The sequence below is a fragment of the Pelobates fuscus genome, chromosome 6, assembly GCF_036172605.1.
Source record: "Pelobates fuscus isolate aPelFus1 chromosome 6, aPelFus1.pri, whole genome shotgun sequence".
NCBI lineage: Eukaryota > Metazoa > Chordata > Amphibia > Anura > Pelobatidae > Pelobates > Pelobates fuscus.
Genome location: NC_086322.1, coordinates 254,126,421 through 254,148,683, shown reverse-complemented (window position 1 = coordinate 254,148,683; position 22,263 = coordinate 254,126,421). Strand labels below are relative to the sequence as shown.

The following is a 22,263-nucleotide window of genomic DNA, read 5'->3' as shown; positions in this document are numbered from 1 at the left end:
ATCCTTTGCCATGCCTCTCATCCATAGGTGCTGGGTGAAGGTTTAAAAATAACAATTAGTAGGTAGTAATGCTGCCCAAATACCACCAACTCCTGGATGTGTGACAAAAATACAGTCAGTTAAATGGGGCCTGATCAACAATTCCACCATGCCAAACATCAATTTAAAGGGACACTACTGCTTATCAGAATCACTACCGCTTAATGTAGTGTGTTTTTTTGCAAATAGCCTGACCCTGCACACACTGCATCGTAAACACTGCCTTTTTTGCAAAAGGTTTACATTTGAAACTAAGAACACCTCCAGGGACTGTTACTCTGATGGCCACAAAGTTAGTTCTTATAACAGCACTGTAATACTTGCAGAATACACATTTGGAATACCATAAAGATTGCAAAATAAATACCCCAAACGAAAAAAACAACATGCTAAAACACACAGACACACTCTAGCAAGGATACACATACACACACTAACATGCAATCACAGATACAAATGAACACTAATACACAGATACACACTAATATGCATACAGTGACATGTACTAATATGCCGGCAAAAACATTAACACACATACATAGAAAAATACTGGCATGCATACACAAACACATATTTTCAATAACAAACAGAACTTCATCCATAGACATATACATTAACAGAGGAGGGTTCCAGTGTTGGAGAATAACAAGGAGTAGCAAAAGAGCTGTGCTTTGACACGCGTAGACTTCCTTTCTGCTTTCCCTCAGTGATAGGATAAACAACGTTGGGGGGCTGGAATATGACATGGTATCCCAGAAAATGTTGAAATACTTGAGGGGGTTCCACCATTATGATAGATCTCACACAAATATTTTAAGTGCCCTGCACTTGTCTGAGCGAGAGTCACATAACTGTGTCTGAGCGAGAGTCACATAACTGTGGTACCACACACACCCACTGAGCTTCACATTGTGCAAGGTCTGGGGCTGGAGCGTCACTCAAATCACCCAAATAGTGGCCCGGCTTGAACATTGAATGCATACCTGTTTGATTTCCATTACTGATAGATTCCAGACAGAATCAGTTTTCACTTTCTCTGCCTGTGAACCCTGAGTGTCTTCAATGTCTTGGTGTAAAGTGGTAGATTCCAGTGGCATTTCGTGTTCAAGATTTTCATGGTTTTGGTTTTCGGAGTCAATTGTGGCAATACAATCCTTCCATAACTGGTGCAGCTCTTGTACAGTCTGTTGTTTATAATATAGCTACACGAAAAAAAATAATAACAACATAATAAAGTAATTTATAAAGTAATTATACAAAGCAAGCTAAAATGAGCAATCATAATTAGAGAATTGTTCATTAAAGGGAATAGGAGAGAACTGCTAATCAATATAGCTGAATTGGAAAAATATATCCAACTTTTCTATTTTGCTATGCTATTAAAAGTATTAAGTATTGGGGGCGGGGGCTGATAGCCGAGCGGGCCAGACGTGCTTACTGAGTTCTCTGGCAAAACAGAGCTTAATTAAGGCTTTTTAAGGCCTAATCGTGAATCCTGCAGCACCACACGACTGTGGCTATCAGAGGAATTAAGTGGGAGCCCGTGGAGACCTGCTCCAGGTCTCTCCGCAGTGATGCACCATACGCCAAATTTGAGGCCTAACATGGAAGGCGGCCTCGTGGCGGGGAAGGGCGGCCGATTTCCCAACAAAGGGACCGCACTGAACAGCAACAACCGTGAAACCCCGTAACCCCCCCCCCCCCCCCCTCTGGACCGGGGGGTCATCCCAGTCCACGCTGGGAAAGTATACTCACCCACAACAGATTAATCTTCTGTCAGGACGAAGAGCGGGCAACGTGTTTAAAATGGCCGCCGAGCCACAACTTACACAGGCAATCCAAGCGTGGAGAGAGCAATTTGAGATGCGGTTTGACCAGATCTGCGAGGCGTTCTGGCGGCGCCTAGAACACAGACCTCTCCTACATGCCTTACCTGCTACACAAGTGAAAGCGGCTGAATCAGCAACGGGCACACACGGAAAGGCACGTCCATCACTCCGCCCAGGCGGACGGAAGAATGTCCAGCGACGGAGGCGCCCTGGGACCCAAGACAGAGCCAAGCGGAGACCAAAGACCCTTTGGGGCGGGAGACAGGCTCCCCCTTGCTCCGGTGAACGAGAGGATAACCCCAACTGGCAGGTCTGCAGCGCCAGTAACTCTTGGGCGCAGACAACAACCATAATCAAGCCGGAATGCATATGGGCCACAGGAAGGCTCGTGGAGGGACAGCAACAACAAGCTTTCCATGGACACAGCAAGTATCCACTAATGATGCCTGAAACACGCATAGGCTGATAATCACCATACAGGCATACCATAGCCCCCATCTGGCTTGCACTTTTTACTTTCATTTACTTTAATTTTTTTTATTCACTCTGGCGACGTTAAGAAACCTGTCCTACATCTTGCCACCCACTCTTGCCTCATGTATCTGAGGATGCAGTAATATATCTTGTTTATTTTTATCATAAGCTTTAAAATCCCTGCTCCATAATTCATATTATAAAAAATGTGCAGATCATCTACAAGCCATGATCATTGTATGCATTGCCTGTTATTACTATAACTTTACCTACTGTTGTGGCACCACAAGCCATATTGTTATTACTTAAATATAAAGTCAACTTCTCAAGCAGAGATAGACGATATACACAGAACCCTTATGTTATGTTATGTTTAGTTCAAATGTTCCTACTTCGGATGACTAGACAAGAATGTACCCTGCAACATGTTCGCTTACATACTAAACCTGCAATGCTAAGATTGTTAATCTGCACAGATCTCAGGCAGCCCACTGTGACAGAGGTAGTTGTAACATGTGCCTAGCCTGTAAATGTCTTATTACCATATAACCTCTTTTGTAGTTACATGCCTGGGAACTTACCTGCATAACACAGAAGCCTACTCTCACTAGTACCACTAGACACACTATGTTATCAGAGTGTGACATCCTTTCTTTTGTATCAGCCTGCTCAATACTCGACTTGTAACATGATCTGATTCTCAGCGTACAAAGCAACCTATACTAAAGCCAAGGTTCCAACGTTAACAATTCCACGTTATATTATGATATCTAAGCAACGTAAATCCATACTGTATATAGCCCCAAAAATGTGCTTGTTGTATCATGTACCTCTATGTTTAACTGTTTTAATGCACTGGAGGATTGCCTTTGGGGTACCTCACATGCAACTGCTATATCTTTACGCACAACAAAAATAAAGAATAAAAAAAGTATTAAGTATTTCAAAAAGTGATCTCTAAATTGCAATTAAAGTATGGTATATGACTTTTGTGGTACACACACAATTTTCAGTCTGATTAAAAACTGTAAATACATCTCGCACCTTAGGGTTTACTAAATTGAACATTTCTTCCTCAGTGACACATGTTAGTGGAGATTGTGGCCTCTCAGGGGTACGAACGCCATTCAGCAACTCCCGCACCAGATCCTGGGCAACGAGTACAGATTCCTGGGCTAGCAATTCATTCTGAGAAGAAAAAAAAAATGGGAGAAGGTGGCATAATATTTACAGAAGAGCAATTGAATTTATATCTGTATAAATATACAAAATACACATTGGACATTCTTCAAAATGAAATTATAAATCTTGTATTACTGTTGAAGGACAGACTTGGTGACAGACACATCAAATGTTATAATACAGTCTGAACGTCAGTACTCTCCACTGTTATGTGTCGGATCCCTCTTCCAGATTGGGGGGGGGGGGTTAGGTGAACTTTCCCAGTCAGATCAATACAGATCAGTTTGTAGCAAATATTACTCAAAGAGCAAGGAAAATAAAGCAATGATTGTATTTTCTAATATCTAAGCATGACCTAAAGTGGTTGGTTATCTGGCAAATTTTAGGTATTTTTTCCACATTGACATATTTCTCTAGATCGCTGCGGCTCAGCAATATTAAAGGATCACTCTAAGTAGCATTAGCACTGGGACCAGTATTACCAGTGGTCTCAGCACACACAGCATGCAGACTATAGACAACTTGGATAGACTGGTTAGGTAAGTTACACAGATAGTCACAAATCCTGCTGCCCTGTTATGGGGCGATTTAACTCTCTAACTTTAACCTTTTTACAACCCCCTGGCTTTTGAGCAGGCAACCGGTCCTGTTACTTTTTGGTTTGTTTAGCTCAGTGGAGCTAAACTCACGAGGCAGGCAACTGCCCAAAGCACAAGATTTCTAATGTCACAGTATTGGAAAGTCTGGGCTGGGGAAGGAGAGGAGGGCTGGCAAAAGCAGCAGACAGGGAAATGTTGCTTTTACAAGTTGTTTTTAGATATTTTTTTTTATTAGGGCAGTTGAGTGTCCCTTTAAATTCAGTGCTTTACTAAGAGAAGCCCTAATTTCTGCTTTGAATCAGCACTCAAGGTTAGTGAGAAAGAGCACCCACCCGGCTGTCTACAGCCAGGCAGATGTAATTTAGGGCTTTAAAAAAAAAAAAAAAAGCCAATTTCTCTTTATGTCACCTCAGTGCTCTCAGAATATCCAGGTTGCTTGGAAAGGACACTAAAATGCAGATGTGTAAACTCTCAATTGTCAATGAAGTTAAAGGAATACTACAGGCACCATAACCACTACAGTGAGCTGCAGGTTATGATTCCACAACATAAGAAGTCAAAGTGTCTTATAACGGTTTGACTTTTTGCTTATTAGGGATTATCTCATTGGCTGAGATCAATCAGCAAGCACTTTCAGCCAATGAGCTGGAATCAAAGTCTGAATAACTTTCATCTTGTAATGAGTCTTTTATCAGTGGTTCCTGTACCCCCCTTGTACAATTCAGAAGAATATTTTCATCAACTATTTTGTAAATGCAAGTTTTTTAGTAGTTTAATTCTAGAAAACACATTTTTTTTTGTAAATGGGAATCCCACCACATATTTTATTATAAATGTTTTTATTTTATTCGTTTTTTTTCGTTCTGTTTTTATTTGGATGGAATTAGTGCATTTCCTAATAACAGGATAGCAGTCAGTACCAGTTATCAGCTGTCGGGGGGGGGGGGCTGTTACATGTTTTTACTCTGGGGAGTGCGTCTCATGCTGACATACTCAGATGCCTGTGATGATGACTGCTTGAAACCTGCCTTTCCCGCATTGCTTGTAAAGCGGTTGACTGCTGTGAATCGTACTCAAAATGGTAACATTTTTATGTTTAATGTCTTAACATTTTAACTGTTCTGTACCCCTTGTCTTGCGTACAATTTTACAACTTAATAAACTCCCCTGGCGACAGATGTTCTTCTAAGAATTGTGTACTATCTGTGACAATGTTATAGTTTTTTCTGGGTAGTAGTATTTTATTTTCAGTAACTTTATAAAAGTGACGTGAATCTTCAAAGAAAACCTCCTTTGTGTGTGTAGTAAGTTTGATGTAAAGTACTAGCAAGCAATCATATGCGACGGCCCAGCGCAGCGTGTTATTGTTCATTTTTCTAGATATTCTGTTATGTGGTTGTTCTAGGGGGTGGCCGGGAGAATATAGTCGTGCCACGGCTCCCACACTCTGTCAAATTTAGGTGTGGTACCTTTCAATCTGGCCGTTAGACTATCCATTAGGTGTACCTCTTTTATGTTACCTATTACTCTCTGGGTGGTGGGTAAGTCTGTTTGTAACCATGTTTGCGCCATCGATCTCCTAGCTGCTAGTGTAATTTTATGGAGTAATGTTTGTTCATCTCTTGTCCAATTATCTATGGGTCTGTTCAGGAGGTATGTCCATGGGTTTAGGTCGGGTGCCTTGTGGAATATCCCATTGACTACTTGGTGTATCTTTGCCCAGAATGCTCGAGCTTTGGGGCAGTCCCACCACATGTGGAGGTATGTACCCCTATGTCTCCAAACCCTCCAACAGTCGTCAGTGGGTGTCTGTCCCATGCGGTGTAGTGTGACTGGGGTGGTGTACCACCTGAACATTGTTTTGTAGGATTGCTCCTGTAGTGTTACACATATAGACACCTTATGGTTTGCCTCCCAGATGTCCCTCCATTCCTCTCCCTCCAGTACCTCCCCCAGGTCTCTTTCCCATGCCTCCGTGTACGTCAGTGGACCCCACTCTTTTGATTCTGAGCATATGTGCGCGTACATTGTGGTTATTAAGCCTTTCCGCGTAGATTCATTTAGACACATTCTTTCATAGAATGTTAGGGGGGTTGCTGCTGCCTGTCTAACGTCTGCCTGCTGGACATAGTCTCTTATCTGTATATAACGAAAGAAGTCGGTTGGGGTGAGGTGCGTTCTCTGTTGGAGTTGGTCAAAGGGGACTAATTTCTTGTGTTCGTACATTTGGCAGATCCTCTGGATCCCTGCTGTCTCTATGTTAGCAAATTCCCTAGCTGCTAAGCCTGGAGGGAGATGCTGACTTTTTTTTGCTCTTTAGAGAGGAACTTTTATATGACAATACTTGTATATCAATATTAATGTGATAAAAATAAAATTATTAAAACAAATTACAAAATTACTAAAATAGGCAAAATCAGAGAGAGATCCTCAATAATGTTGCGGTGCAACATTGTACGTGTGTGCATCGGATGTACATCTGCAAACAGTCACACAAAATTATGACTTCAAAACACATGAAAATTGAAACATAGAATGTGACGGCAGATAAGAACCGTTTGGCCCATCAAGTCTGCCCAATTTTCTAAATACTTTCATTAGTCCATGACCATTTCTTAAGTCTAGGATAGCCTTATGCATTTTCCACGCATGCTTAAACTCCCTCACTGTGTTAACCTCTACCACTTCAGCTGGAAGGCTATTCCATGCGTCCACTACCCTCTCAGTAAAGTAATACTTCCTGAAATTGATTTTAAACCTTTGCCCCTCTAATTGACAACCATGTCCTCTTGTTGTGATAGTTGTTCTTCTTTTAAATATAGTCTCCTCCATTAATGTGTTGATTCCCTTTATGTATTTAAATGTTTCTAACATATCCCCCCTGTCTCGTCTTTCCTCCAAGCTATACATGTTAAGATCCTTTAACCTTTCCTGGTAAGTTTTATTCTGCAATCCATGTTTAGTAGCCCCCTTCTAATCAACATGGGAGGACTTCCTCCCAAGAAGACTGGAGCACGAGAGCAGGAGAAGGCAGAGAGGAGGGGGGCTGGGCAAGACCAGCTCCTCCAACTCCCAACTACCTCAGGCAGCACTTTGGATCCCTCCTGAACCTGTCTGTCAGTGTGTCTGTGTGTGTATATGTCTGTCTGTCATTGTGTCTGTGTGTCTATATGTCTGTCTGTGTGTGTGTGTGTATGTCTGTCTGTGTGTCTGTGTGTGTATATGTCTGTCTGTCAGTGTGCAGGTGTGTGTGTGTGTGTATATGTCTGTGTGTCAGTGTGCGTGTGTGTATATGTCTGTCTGTCAGTGTGTCTGTGTGTTTATGTCTGTCTGTCAGTGTGCGTGTGTGTGTATATGTCTGTCTGTCAGTGTATCAGTGTGTCTCTGTGTGTATATGTCTGTCAGTGTGTCTGTGTGTGTATATGTCTGTCTGTCAGTATGTCTGTGTGTGTATATTTCTGTCTGTGTGTGTATATGTCTGTCTGCCAGTGTGTCTGTGTGTATATGTCTGTCTGTCAGTGTGCGTGTGTGTGTATATGTCTGTCTGTCAGTGTGTCTGTGTGTTTATGTCTGTCTGTCAGTGTGCGTGTGTGTGTATATGTCTGTCTGTCAGTGTATCAGTGTGTCTCTGTGTGTATATGTCTGTCAGTGTGTCTGTGTGTGTATATGTCCGTCTGTCAGTATGTCTGTGTGTGTATATGTCTGTCTGTGTGTCTGTGTGTGTATATGTCTGTCTGCCAGTGTGTCTGTGTGTGTATATGTCTGTCTGTCAGTGTGCGTGTGTGTGTATATGTCTGTCTGTCAGTGTGTCTGTGTGTGTATATGTCTGTCAGTGTGTATCTATATGTCTGTCAGTGTGTGTGTACGTCTGTCTGTTAGTGTGTCTGTGTGTTTGTGTATGTCTATCATTGTGTATGTGTGTATCTGTATGTCTGTCAGTGTGTATCTATGTGTCTGTCAGTGTATGTTTATCTGTATGTCTGTCAGTCTTTGTGTGTATCTGTATATGTGTGTGTATCTGTGTGTCTGTCTATCTGAATGTGTATCAGTTTGTGTATATGTGTATCTGCATGTGTGTCAGTGTGTGTATCTTTTATATGACAATACTTGTATATCAATATTAATGTGATAAAAAGAAAATTATTAAAACAAATTACTAAATTACTAAAATAAGCAAAATCAGAGAGAGATCCTCAATAATGTTGAGGTGTAACATTGTACGTGTGTGCATCGGATGTACATCTCCAAACAGTCACACAAAATTATGACTTCAAAACACATGAAAATAGAAACATAGAATGTGACGGCAGATAAGAACCGTTTGGCCCATCAAGTCTGCCCAATTTTCTAAATACTTTCATTAGTCTATGACCATTTCTTAAGTCTAGGATAGCCTTATGCATTTTCCATGCATGCTTAAACTCCCTCATTGTGTTAACCTCTACCACTTCAGCTGGAAGGCTATTCCATGCGTCCACTACCCTCTCAGTAAAGTAATACTTCCTGAAATTGATTTTAAACCTTTGCCCCTCTAATTGACAACCATGTCCTCTTGTTGTGATAGTTGTTCTTCTTTTAAATATAGTATCCTCCATTAATGTGTTGATTCCCTTTATGTATTTAAATGTTTCTAACATATCCCCCCTGTCTCGTCTTTCCTCCAAGCTATACATGTTAAGATCCTTTAACCTTTCCTGGTAAGTTTTATCCTGCAATCCATGTTTAGTAGCCCCCTTCTAATCAACATGGGAGGACTTCCTCCCAAGAAGACTGGAGCACGAGAGCAGGAGAAGGCAGAGAGGAGGGGGGCTGGGCAAGACCAGCTCCTCCAACTCCCAACTACCTCAGGCAGCACTTCGTATCCCTCCTGAACCTGTCTGTCAGTGTGTCTGTGTGTGTATATGTCTGTCTGTCAGTGTGTCTGTGTGTGTGTGTATATGTCTGTCTGTCAGTGTGTCTGTGTGTGTATATGTCTGTCTGTGTGTGTATATGTCTGTCTGTCAGTGTGCAGGTGTGTGTGTGTATGTCTGTGTGTCAGTGTGTCTGTGTGTGTATATGTCTGTCTGTCAGTGTGTCTGTGTGTGTATATGTCTGTCAGTGTGTGTGTGTATATGTCTGTCTGTCAGTGTGCGTGTGTGTATATGTCTGTCTGTCAGTGTGTCTGTGTGTGTTTATGTCTGTCTGTGTGTCTGTGTGTGTATATGTCTGTCAGTGTGTCTGTGTGTGTATATGTCTGTCTGTCAGTGTGCGTGTGTGTGTGTATATGTCTGTCTGTCAGTGTGTCTGTGTGTGTGTATATGTCTGTCAGTGTGTATCTATATGTCTGTCAGTGTGTGTGTGTACGTCTGTCTGTTAGTGTGTCTGTGTGTTTGTGTATGTCTATCATTGTGTATGTGTGTATCTGTATGTCTGTCAGTGTGTATCTATGTGTCTGTCAGTGTGTCTGTATGCCAGTGTATGTTTATCTGTATGTCTGTCAGTCTTTGTGTGTATCTGTATATGTGTGTGTATCTGTGTGTCTGTCTATCTGAATGTGTATCAGTTTGTGTATATGTGTATCTGCATGTGTGTCAGTGTGTGTATCTTTGTGTATGTGTATCACAGTGTGTGCGTGTGTGGCAGTGTATGTGTATATGTGCATATATCTCAGCATTCAAACACCAACACTACACACAAATAATCACCTGCATGCAAACGTCAACACAACATACAAACACACCCCTGCATTCAAATGTCAACACTACATACAAACACACCTCTGTATCAGACACCAAAATTATATATAAACACACACCTGCGTTCGAAAACCAACACTAAACATAAATGCATGCTTGCATTCAAACGCAAACATTACATACAAACACACCCCTACAATCATACAAACATACTCCATACAAACACATGCTTACAGTAAAACACACAAATACTGCTCCGTGCTAAATACAATCCTGCAAGCATGGGGAATCGGTAGAGCCCCAGCTTTCAAAGCATTGTTGAAGTTGCACGACAGATGGGGATCTATCTTTTAGCCATCCTGTGTACATACACAGACCTTCATACAGAGACATACAGTCTGTATGTCTCTGTATGACTGTCTGTGTATGTATTCAAAAGGAATAAACGCAGGCAACACTCCAATAGTAAAGATGGTATATTTATTGATAGGTGAACCACCCCAAAGAAAGTGCGACGTTTCGGCTCAGCAGAGCCTTATTGCATGAGCTGAAACGTCACACTTTCTATGGGGTGGTTCACCTACCAATAAATATACCATCCTTACTATTGGAGTGTTGCCTGCGTTTATTCCTTTTGAAGACTTAACTGGTGGATCCAGCGACGTCCGTCTGACACAGAGCATCCACCACTGTGGATGGCCGGAGCATTTACACGGTATCAGTGTGCAGGGTTCTTTGGTTGTCTGTGTATGTATGTCTCTGTATGTCTTGTCTGTATGTCTCTTTATGACTGTCTGTGTATGTATGTCTCTATATGCCTATCTCTATGTTTCTTTATGTCTCTGTCTGTATTTCTGTGTGTGCCTGTGTCTGTATGAATGTATGTCTGTGTTTGTATGACAATGTACCTGTATGTGTAGATTGTATGACTGTGTTTGTTTGATTGTGTGCCTTTAATGACTGTGTGTCTGTATATCTTTGTGACTGTGTGCCTGAATAATTATGTCTGTGTGCTTGTATGGTTGTGTGTCTGTATGTTTGTGTATTTGTGCATGTATATATTTTTGCCTGTATCTATGTCTATGTGGGAGAAAAAGAGAGATAGATAGGGGCTGGGGGGAAGAAAGAGACAGAAAGGGGCTGGCGGGGAAGTAAGAAATACATAAGAGGGGTTGTAGGAGACACACTAAAGGGGGGTGTAAGGCACAAAGGGGCCAAAGGGGTAAGACATTCAAGAGAGTGGATATGCAACACTAATGGGGGTAAGAAATGCAAAAGGGGGCTACAAGACACAGAGGTGAAGATGCATTGTTTATTTTTTTTGGGGGGGGGGGGGTGTCAAAATGCATCTTCGCCTGTGTAGTCAAAAATCCTAGCACGGGCCCTGCCAGTACTGCGTACAATACTCCAATTGAGGTCTCACCAGTGTTCTGTACAGTGGCATGAGCACTTCCCTCTACTGCTAATACCTCTCCCTATACAACCAAGCATTCTGCTAGCATTTCCTGCTGCTCTGTTACACTGTCTGCCTGCCTTTAAGTCATTAGAAATAATTAGTCCTAAAATATTCACAAACATAAGACATGACTTACTTCTAGAGCTTCACGTACTGCAGATGTTTTGTCTTCATACAGAGCAACGCCCCAAAGAGAAACCTGAAGCATAGCACCAGCCAGTAACACCGGGTGGGTACACAATTCCCAGTTCTCCATAAATATGCCCGCAGTTGAAGATTTAAAATGGAAAGGCAGGAGCAGTGTTTTCCCAGGCAATATAACACCTTAAAAAAAAAACAAATATAAACTATAAACCACGGAAACAAATTGACAATTGAAATGTATTCTTTAATCCCCCTTCCTTCCAACCATCTACGTATCTTCTGCTCTGCTCCAGATCTGGTCTACACCCATTGGATGAAGATCTTCAGTCTTGTTTTTTATGAACTGTGAGATGGCATTACATTTCCCAAGACATGCTTCAATGTTATGTATCTTTTTAATTACATTATAATTGAGAGTTGGAGTTTGTATGTCAGGTTAGTGTAGGTGTGAATGGTTATTGTAGCGTAGTGGTTAATGTTTAGTTATAGGTGTTATGGTTCGGTGTGCTGTGAAGTTTTAATCTTGAATGATAGTGTCGTGTTGTGAAGGAGTTAAATGGAGAGTCTTACTGTTAGAGCAGCACTGAGATTAAACACCTGAACTGCATGCAGGTGATCTGTGCAGTCTCTCATACTAACCAGCACAAGCGTTGAAGTAGAATCGTTGAACGTGGGATTCTTTGTGATGTCTTTCCAGGCTGGAATTGCTTGGCACCCTTCTCCATTCATACCAGATGGCTGCACTTCCATTATTAACAATCTCTATAGCAGCTGATGCTTTATCACCAGCAAGTGTTTCAAAAGTAATGCGAGCACAGATTCCAACTTTGTCCTGGAAAACCAGAAATCGTATACATTCAAAGGATTGTAAAAAAAAAAAAAAACATGTGCAGGGATAAGCAAAATTTCCTACAGTAAACAATATTTCACGATCTTGGCTTGTCGATGCCTAATTCGAATAATACTTCATACCAAGCAAATGTAGATCTACTTTATCCCAAAGCCTCTTTTTTTCCTCTGTAACAAAAAAAAACAGTTCTTAAAGGACTACTCAAGGCACCAAGACAATTTAACCTCAATGGGCGCAGAGGCGTTTTAATTTTGACCCTACAATGTAAAACATTAGTGTTGTAGAAACTGCAATGTTTCCATTGCAGGGCTAAACACACCTCTAGTGGCTGTCTCCATGGCTGTCTTCACCTTTACTTCTAGAGCAGCATTTTATTGGTGCAGCATGGTGATTTGCCATGCCAAGCATGCGCACTAGCCTCCCAATGCTTTCCTAATGAGATGCATTAGATTGGCTGAGATCATCAACATTGATGATCTCAGCCTAGAAGGTGAAGCGGCCACAGCAAGACCAGCAAGGTGAGGATGTAAAGGTAGGTAATATTCACCTTTTAGACCTTCAAAGGAGGACGGTGGACACCTAAATAGGTAGAGAAAAACTATAGTGTTAGTAATACATGTTTAGCTTCCTAACATTACGACGTTCCTTTAAAGGGACACTATAGTCACCAGAACAACTACAGCTTATTGAATTTGTTCTTGTAAGTAGAGTTATTACCTTCAGGCTTTTTTGCTGTAAACACTGTCTTTTCAGAGAAAATGCAGAGTTTACATTACAGCCTAGTGATAACTTCACTGGCCACTCCTCAGATAGCTTCTAGAGATCCTTCCTGGGTCATGGCTGGCTAAAATGCATCCAAACATTCAGCATCTCCTCCCTCTGCATGCAGACACTGAACTTTCCTCATAGATATTCATTGATTCAATTCATCTCTATGAGTGCTTAAAATATAGACTGGGAGCCTGATATTCTCAGTCAATGAGCTAGCTAGCTTAGTTCAGAATAGCTAACAGAAGTTCCAAAACAGGAGCTTCTGGCTCTCCTGGATCCAGAGAGCAGCAACAGGCAAACTCCAGATATGAAGTTAAATTGTCCAAAAATGGTTTGGCTACCTACTGTGAGGGTGCACTCCTGGTCCCATAGCAACTACAGGGCACTGTTGTTATTGGCAAACACTGTGTGCTGCTTTTAAACCCCCCATCTCCTGTTTGTAAATCATGCATGTGAGAAAGGCATTAAGCGTGTTAAGCGATTTTTTCTCTATATGCGTCCTGGCATGAATTGATGACGTTAAAGTAAAGGAATATTAATTTTATTAGCCAGTACACCACTAGGCACCATGAACAAATGTTCCACGTCTGGATTACCTTTTAAAACTTAGGGAGAACAAAAAAAAAAGGCCACAAAATAATACTGAGAATGGACAACAGCTCAAGTAGCTTGCCCTTCGGTGGGTCACCACTCAGATCTCAAGCTAGCTTTAGCTCCCCATGTGCCATTACAGAGATAACATAAACCATTTGTATGTAGGACTGATCCCACGCACTGCTGCACAAGAGATACAGAAACCCCAGACAATTGTGTCATCTCTTCCCAAATTAAAAGAATAATCCAGGTGTGACCTCCGTGCTCACTGTGCCTAGAGACATATCAGCTACACTGTGCTGATCAGACCCAAAGAATGGTGAAACAATCGGCCAGAGTTGCTGTATCTCTCAGATGCATGCATGTTTTTATTTTGGGGTAGATATTCTAAACAGTGACTTTGATTTTATTTGGGCAGTGGAGTGCCCTTTAAAAAGCCCTGCAATGCTTTTCTTTTTTAATAAAGTAAAATAAAAAGGGAACAAATATTTGTACATATATTACCCTATGAGACAACATATCCTCAATCCAGTTTGCTGGCTGGCCACAAAAAAGAAGAGAGGGACCGAGCACGACATCTGGTATCACATTGGGGAAATCCTTGAGCATGTCCCTGTAATATGGAGGAAAAAAATGCATGTGAAGAACAAGACTATATCGTATATTGTATTAATGAACACACAAAAACTTTCACTTGAACTCACTTGTTTTCTTTTAAAGAAATGTCAACCGTTTCATTTGTATCCAGCAGAAAATCAGAAGACATAGATGTGAAACAATTCCCCCGTCCAATCACTTCAAGGCCTTCTATTTCCTAAAGGAAATTGGAAAATATAAGACCAGGAATTCACCACACATGGGTTACATTCTTACATGAAGTCCTTCTAAGATTCCAGTCTATCCCAGTCTGTGTTCATCATTTGTTAGTTTCTTTGTTCATCATTTGGTAGTTTCTTTGTATTTGTTTAAATTGTGAACTAGTCCAACATCAAAGCAAGTGTGCAAACATTATAAAATGTTAAAATTGTTTTGACGGGGGCGTGGCCTGACCGGGTATGGAGTAAGTCGCATCTCCCTGCAGCTCCTAGGCCCCAGCTCACCGAAAGCACCGATACACCCGCATAACGAGACCCAGGATGGGGAAAACCAGACGCCCAAACACCCCTGGCCCTTCCCAGACGGGATCGCCAGGTCGCAGCACGGGTCCCATAGACAGCACACCGCGAGACATGCGGTCGGCCCAGGCCGCGCCCAAGATGGCGCCGGCATCCCCTGACGCGAGCAGTAATGATAGCCTGCCACAAGATCCAGGCAGGGAGGACTCCCGCACCAAAATGTCTGCAGACAGAAGTCATACTTGAACTCAGGAGGCACCTGGAGGATCTCGACAACCGAGGGCGGAGAATAATATCCGCATACGAGGCCTCCCAGAGATTGCCGGAGAAGCACTACCTGAATTACTGCCGGGCCTATTCAACCACATACTAGGTAACAGAGCACCGGCGGATTTTGGGATAGAAAGGGCACACAGGGCCCTACGTCCTGCGACCGCAGAGGGTCCTCCAAGGGACATAATTTGCTGCCTACTCTCCTACGCTTTAAAAGATGAAATAATGAGAGAGGCAAGAAACATGCAGAACCTCACTTACATGGATGCACAAATCTCCCTGTTCCAGGACCTATCCGTGTTCACCCTGGAAGCGAGAAGAGCACTACGCCCGCTCACCACCCTGCTCAGAGACCGACGGATACAGTACAAATGGGGATTCCCCTTCAGCCTGCAGGCTAAAGTAGGCAACACGTGGCACATCTTACGCTGGCCGGCTGATGTACCGCGCTTTCTCCGAACCGCAGGCCTCCCAGCTGTCACGATCTCCAACTGGATATTGGAAAGGCAACCACAACGCCCACCTGCACCGACCGGGAGGCCAGGCACGGGCCTCACTGGTCCGGGGTTCTGGCGAGGCGGCCCGGACAGCCACGAGGAATAACAGGCTCTGGTTAATTGGGCCTTCACCCCTAGGGGGGCCCATCGGTGGCCGGCGCCCCTCCTGTAGGCCCGCGAGCCCACCCTGATACTGGAATGTAGAATGCTGGGCAGTCCACGCCGCAGCACCCTGGTCACCCCCCCCGAGAGACCACCACCCGGCACTGACCACTCCGCTCACCACCTGGGGTGACACTGCACAGATGGGTATGTACTTGACACCAGCCCTTGTTCCGCACCATATAGCCCCTTTACAGAGCTGCCTCCCACCGGGCCCTGGGGTTCTTGACTTATGGTGCGGGGGGTTTGAATGGGATGGGGGCCATGCAAGCTTACGTACAGAGGGACATAACCGATGCAGTGCTGAACACTAGCTTTGGGCCCCACTGATAGACATGCCCCGCCATTTGATAAGTCGTTACACGAGAGGCCCCAGCTGAAGTTAACAGCCCAAGCCGCCCCCTGCCAGGAATGGAGCTACCACATGCCCACCCTCGGAGGCTCATGGTCTAGCTCTGGCCTAACCAGCAGTGTCTGGCAAACACAACGGCTGAACAGGCAGACACTGCCCTAGGTGGCAGCAGATGGCGGACTCAACCGATGGTAGACGGGAGGGAGGAGGGGGGGGGGAAAGTTTGATTAAGCGGTGTGGGTTGTACGAACAGTTATGTTTAATATGTTTATTGTGTTTGCTATGTTTTCCAGTTACCAATCTCGCTTTTCTACCCACACCCTGGTACACGAAGGAGGTAACACCGGGTTTCGGGTGGGGGTGGGCGGCCCTGAGGGGGGCTCCCTGGGGGGGACCGGCCTCTCGCTAAAGCCGTGGGCATTAACGACCTACCGAAGCCCACCACAGTTAATCCCGTAGGCCCGCAAACCCTAGCCTGCAGACCGCTATACCGTAGCTTTGACGTTTGCCGCCCCCATACCTGGGTAGACCCTACTCCAATAGGCATAACTGGTGAGCTGGGTGCCGAAAGAGCGGCGCAATACCCACGATCTAACACCCCAGACCAGCCGGCCAACGGCCCAAGTGACGTACTCGCACTGTACATATATTCGGTGACCAATCCGGAGGCGCCCTTTAGGAGGCCTGCACACCGGTAGGCGACTGACCCCGAATCGAGTCACAGTTACCTTCTACACGGACAGACACCCTATCCCTAGACATTGACCGGACTACACCCAGTTCCTTCTCCAATCTCCACCTCACTGACTTCCACCACACCCGTTTCCCCCTACGAGCACACCCAAGGATGGGCTCCAACTATAAGCCCGCTCCGCTCACCCTGTGGTCCAATAACATTAGAGGCCTGAACGTACCCGAGAAGCGTTCCCAGGTACTTAGAGCCCTATGGTCGGAGCGCGTCTCGGTGGCGTTCCTGCAGGAAACACACCTGAAAGGTACAGAGGCCCCAACCATAAGAAATGGGCGCTACCCCATAGGATATTACGCTAATCACCCGAACAACAAAAAAGCGGGTGTAGCAATTATTTTCTCCCGCAATGTCCCATTCATACACGTAGACAACCTGAAAGATCCTGGGGGTAGATACCTATTTATTAAAGGGACCATAGCGCAACACACGTACACGTTTGCCTGTCTGTACTCCCCGAACCGCAAACAGCACGTCTTCTTAAATAAAACACTGACTTTACTAAACCAATTCAGGGAAGGCATCCTGATTGTAGCGGGAGACCTAAACACACCGCTAGACGCTAGGATAGACACATCCAGGGGAGAGTGCGCAATACCAGGTCATTGCATACGCGCTACGGGAAGGGCATTGGCTCGGAGTGGCCTAGTAGATTGCCCGGAGGGCGGCGAACCCGGTTGGTAGGGATTATTCCTACTATTCAACAGTACATCAGCGCTACAACCGTATAGACTACGTTTTCCTAGCACAGGAAGTCTTGCCCCTGCTCCGCCAGGCGAATATCGGTCCGCTAACGGACTCAGACCACGCACCAATTATAGTACAGATTCAATCCCCGCTACACAAACCTGCAGAAAGAGCATGGAAGCTAAACGAAAACTTACTACTTAAATTAGAAGACACGGAACCAATCAGACTTGCCCTGACACAATACTTTGACACAAACAACACTCCAGACACGCCCCCCCCCCCCCCTGACCATCTGGGAGGCGCACAAATGCGTCATGAGGGGACACTATATTAGGGCCTGCACACAAAGGAAGAAAGAACACACACAACAGCTTACCTCGTTAAACGCACAAATCACCAACCTCCGGACGAGTCACCTTCTGTCAGGGTACCTGTGGTCTCTACCTCCGAAAGAGGTAGAGCCTTAGCTGTTCCTCCATCCAGACGGCCTGATGGCTCCCTTCCCCACGGTCTATCCGGTCATGCAAGGCCGGCCGCGAGGGAGTGACTGCCTTTTACAGCATCTAGGCAGGAAGTTGTCATCAGGACACTCCTCCGGAACGACCTGTCACTCAATTGCTGCAGGACCAATCAGGACGCCTCGGAGGCGTGGTTACTGCTCTGAACAGGGTATTTAACAGAGCTTCTTTCATTAGCTCATTGCCCTGTCGTGGTTCTAGCTTGTTCTAGTCACTCAGTGCTTGTGTATTCTATTATCCCTTTTGGTTTTGACCCGGCTTGTTTACCTTACTCTGCTTATCTCTGTTACCCTTGATTCGGCTTGTCTCTCGCTTACCTGTCTTCTGTTACCCTCGACCTCGGCTTGTCTTTGACCATTCTATACTGTACTACTTACGTTAGTCCGGCCATTCTAAGGTCCGGTATACGTATCTGGCTACTGTTTGTACTCTGCGTGTTGGATCCCTGTCCCGATCCTGACACCTTCCTCCGACTGACGGAGCTCCGACGACAAAGGCGAGACATATTGGCCCAGGGACTCTTACACACCCTTAGGCGATCCGCGCGTTTTTTTTATGAACACTCAGACAAGAGCGGCAGGCTGCTGGCTCGCCAGCTCCAGGACCGCCGAAGGGCAAACACAAGATCAAACCCCGTGATAAAGCTGAAACGTGTCTACCTGACGGGATACAGCGAGCATTTGTAGAATATTACACAGGACTCTACAACATCCCCCAACCCACCACTGAAGCAGCTCAAACACGGCGCCGAACCCTGATTTCAGAATTCCTAAGTCGAAACATAGATAGGAAGCTGACCGCTGAGGTTAGAGAAGACTTGGAGCGACCCTTAACGATAGAGGAACTTATTGCGGCGTTGAAACAGTCTAAAACACACAGGGCTCCGGGTCCTGACGGTCTCCCTCTGATATACATTTGCACATTCCGAGACATTCTCCTACCTAACCTCCTCCGGGGCCTTAACTCCCTAATCGAAGAGGGCCGCTTCCCCACAGACACACTAGCTGCCCCACAGACACACTAGATCCTACGCAATGCTCGAGCTATCGCCCCATATCTTTATTAAATGCGGACCTGAAGCTATTTGCCAAAACCATTGCCCTACGAATCGCGAAATACCTTCCCGACCTGATACACTCAGATCAGGTCGGCTTTATCCCTGGGAGGGAGGGGAGAGATAACACCATTAAAGCTCTAAACATATTACACATCGCTCGGTCGCGTCGGAAGGAGCTACTGCTATTATCAACTGACGCAGAAAAAGCTTTCGACCGGGTCGACTGGACGTATCTAGAGAATACACTGGAGCACATGGGATTCGGACCACATATGCTGTCCTGGGTGCTCTCCTTATACACGACTCCCACAGCGAGGGTCCGCATCAATGGAGCTCTGTCGGCCCCCTTCTCGATTCGTAATGGCACCCGGCAGGGATGTCCACTCTCCCCCCTCCTGTTTGCCCTCTCCCTGGAACCATTCCTGGGGGCGGTCAGACGGAATGGGGGAATCACGGGATTCGCTGTGGGGCGCATAGAATACAGAGTAGCAGCTTACGCAGATGACATGCTATTCTTTCTTACGCAGCCACTAATCTCACTGCCGAACCTCCTCGCGTCTTTCCAGGAATTCGGGGTGATTTCCAACCTGAAACTTAACACCGATAAGTCCGAAGCCCTCCACTTACCAACCCCAGGCGACCACCCGACACACCTCTATGCCCAATACTGATTTAAATGGTGCCACACCAAGGTAAAATACTTAGGAATCTGGTTACCCAAAGTTCTGACACTCCTGTACCACCTTAATTACCTGCCGTTGCTGCAATCACTGCAGGCTGACCTCGAGAGGTGGTCCTCGTATTACATCTCTTGGTTTGGCCGTATGAATGCAGTTAACATGAACGTGCTGGCCTGAATACTCTACCTATTCCAGACGGTGCCAACCACGGTACCTAGAGCCTTCTTTCGCTCCATGTCAACCGCAGTCCGCCGATTTGTCTGGAGCTCCCGACCTACCCGCACGAAAAGAACCACCCTAGAACTACCAAAACAGATGGGAGGCATGGGACTGCCCTCCATAGAGACGTACCACCGCGCCGCACACCTTCACAGACTCACTGATTGGCACGTACAACAACCCTCAAAACAGTGGGTGACCCTGGAACTAGAGCAGGCAGCTAAATCTATCCCCTCCAAACTGTGGCTACACACCACCACTAACTCAGACCTACGCTCCAATAACCCCTTAATAGACGCCACGCTTCGAGTATGGATGGCTTCCCGCTACCGACTACAACTAACCTCCTCGCCTAGCCCCCTCACGCCCATCACACATAACCCGGACCTTGCCGATTCCCTCCACCCAGGCGATTTGGCCGGCCTCCAAGGGTCCGACTGGACATACCTACATCAGTGGCTCGGCCCACGAGGACTCAAAACTCTCGGAGACCTATGCCCTGACAGAACGCCTACGCTGCTCGATCAGTTTAGGTACCACCAAGTCAAAACATATTATCAAACTCTAACGGGACGAGGGCACCTACACAGACCCCTCACTAGCTTTGAACTCCTGTGCACACGCCGCTCACACACTCCCAGGGGCATCTCGACACTATACGCCCTACTCATAGCCCAGACTAGGGACGATGTGGTGCTTAGATTCAAGACCCATTGGGAGGCTGACTCAGGAGAAACCCTAACCACACAGGACTGGGACAAGATCTTCACCCTCACACATAAAAGCACAATCAACACAAAATTCCAGGAACTGAATTACAAAATCTTAACCCGATGGTATAGGTCCCCCGACATACTTCATCGCATGCAAGAGAACACACCAGACACCTGCTGGAGATGCGGCACTCACCCCGGCACATACCACCACATATGGTGGACGTGTCCTAAGATCATCCCATACTGGGAAAGGATCAGAGGAGAGATCCGCACAGTCACAGGCGCTGAGATGCCCTTAAACCCCCTGACAATGCTATTGCACTACACCCCCACACCCCTAAAAGCATATAAGAAGTATATTACGCTACCGCTCCTTAATGCTGCCAAGTCCCTCATCCCAGCGATGTGGAAGCAGACAGGGACTCCCACCCTCCAGCAATGGATAGCCAAGGTGGAAGATATTCATTCTATGGAATCACTAACAGCCGATCTCCATGGGAGACAGGAGCAATGTGCACTGACCTGGTATCCGTGGGCGACATACTTAGCCAACAAATTACAGACCCCAAGTACGACACTCCAAGAGCCCGCAGACACACCAAACACACCACCCCCCTGACGGGACCTCTGACAGTAAACCCCACCACCCCTCGACTGAGACAGATGGCAGAGAATATTTGACCATGATCAGGGGGAAAAAAAAAAGATACACTATAGGCGCTACCAGCCCTGACTTAGGAGAGACTCGCTCAATAACGAGCGGACGCAGACAGTTCTCACGAGCTACCTGTTCTCGATACGACTACTAGGGAAACACACCAAGACAAGGTTCTAAACACGGGAGGTGGAAGCCCCCTATCGAAATGTAATAGAGCGAAAACATAACGCTAAACTACAATCATGACACTAGACAGCCTTGCATGCAAACTGGCAAGTTTCTAAGAGTGCCCGACTATGCTCCTGAAGCCCTCGACACATCGAGGTTTATAGAACCCATTGTAGGAGTAGACACTATTGCCCAGTCTAACGCTCACCACCCCTAATTATACTCGACTAGGGTATCCATCGGCTAATAGTCTCCTAACATTCGGAAAGTTACGACGTTAAAATGTTACCTATACCGCTGTGCTATAACTCACCCACTACTCTACATGTAAAATGACAAACGATAAATGAAAAATATAGGAGGGTAAAGGGAAGGAAGATACGAAAGGTATTTCTACCCACAGATATGTAAATGCATAGCACCGTGTTACCACAAAGCCAACAAGACACCACACGACCCTGTATGTAACCCAGTAGGTTTTCACAGGTGACTAGTTATTCTTCTGCTCCTCAAATCCTGTCAAAGAATGTTTACCTACCTACAGGAGTTGATATTATTGTTTGAATCCACACGCATAACCTCCACGCATATTGACTTGTGATGTGTTTGTTAATAATCGTTTAGTAACAATCGAGATGTAATATCGTAAAGATGTGCAACGACATAGTTGTTTTGTACCTTGCTCTTTAACATATTTGTCAAACAAAAAATGTAAAATAAAGATTGTCAAAAATAAATAAATTGTTTTGACATTACGGCCTGTATTTAATATTGTTGGTATGGCTTTCCAAATGGTT

The 22,263-nt window shown here is 45.1% G+C and overlaps 1 protein-coding gene across 1 annotated transcript in view; it reads right to left on the bottom strand.

The window, feature by feature from the left end:
• The window catches only part of MYCBPAP (MYCBP associated protein), a 92,348-nt gene that overhangs the window by 20,537 nt on the left and 49,548 nt on the right, over positions 1–22,263 (bottom strand). The window contains exons 9-14 of the mRNA XM_063458961.1: positions 14,318–14,427; positions 14,118–14,226; positions 12,038–12,230; positions 11,391–11,578; positions 3,387–3,530; positions 1,023–1,241 (exon numbers count right to left, since the gene is read on the bottom strand). Coding sequence (XP_063315031.1) covers positions 1,023–1,241; positions 3,387–3,530; positions 11,391–11,578; positions 12,038–12,230; positions 14,118–14,226; positions 14,318–14,427 — 963 coding nt within the window. The remainder of the gene's footprint in view (positions 1–1,022; positions 1,242–3,386; positions 3,531–11,390; positions 11,579–12,037; positions 12,231–14,117; positions 14,227–14,317; positions 14,428–22,263) is intronic.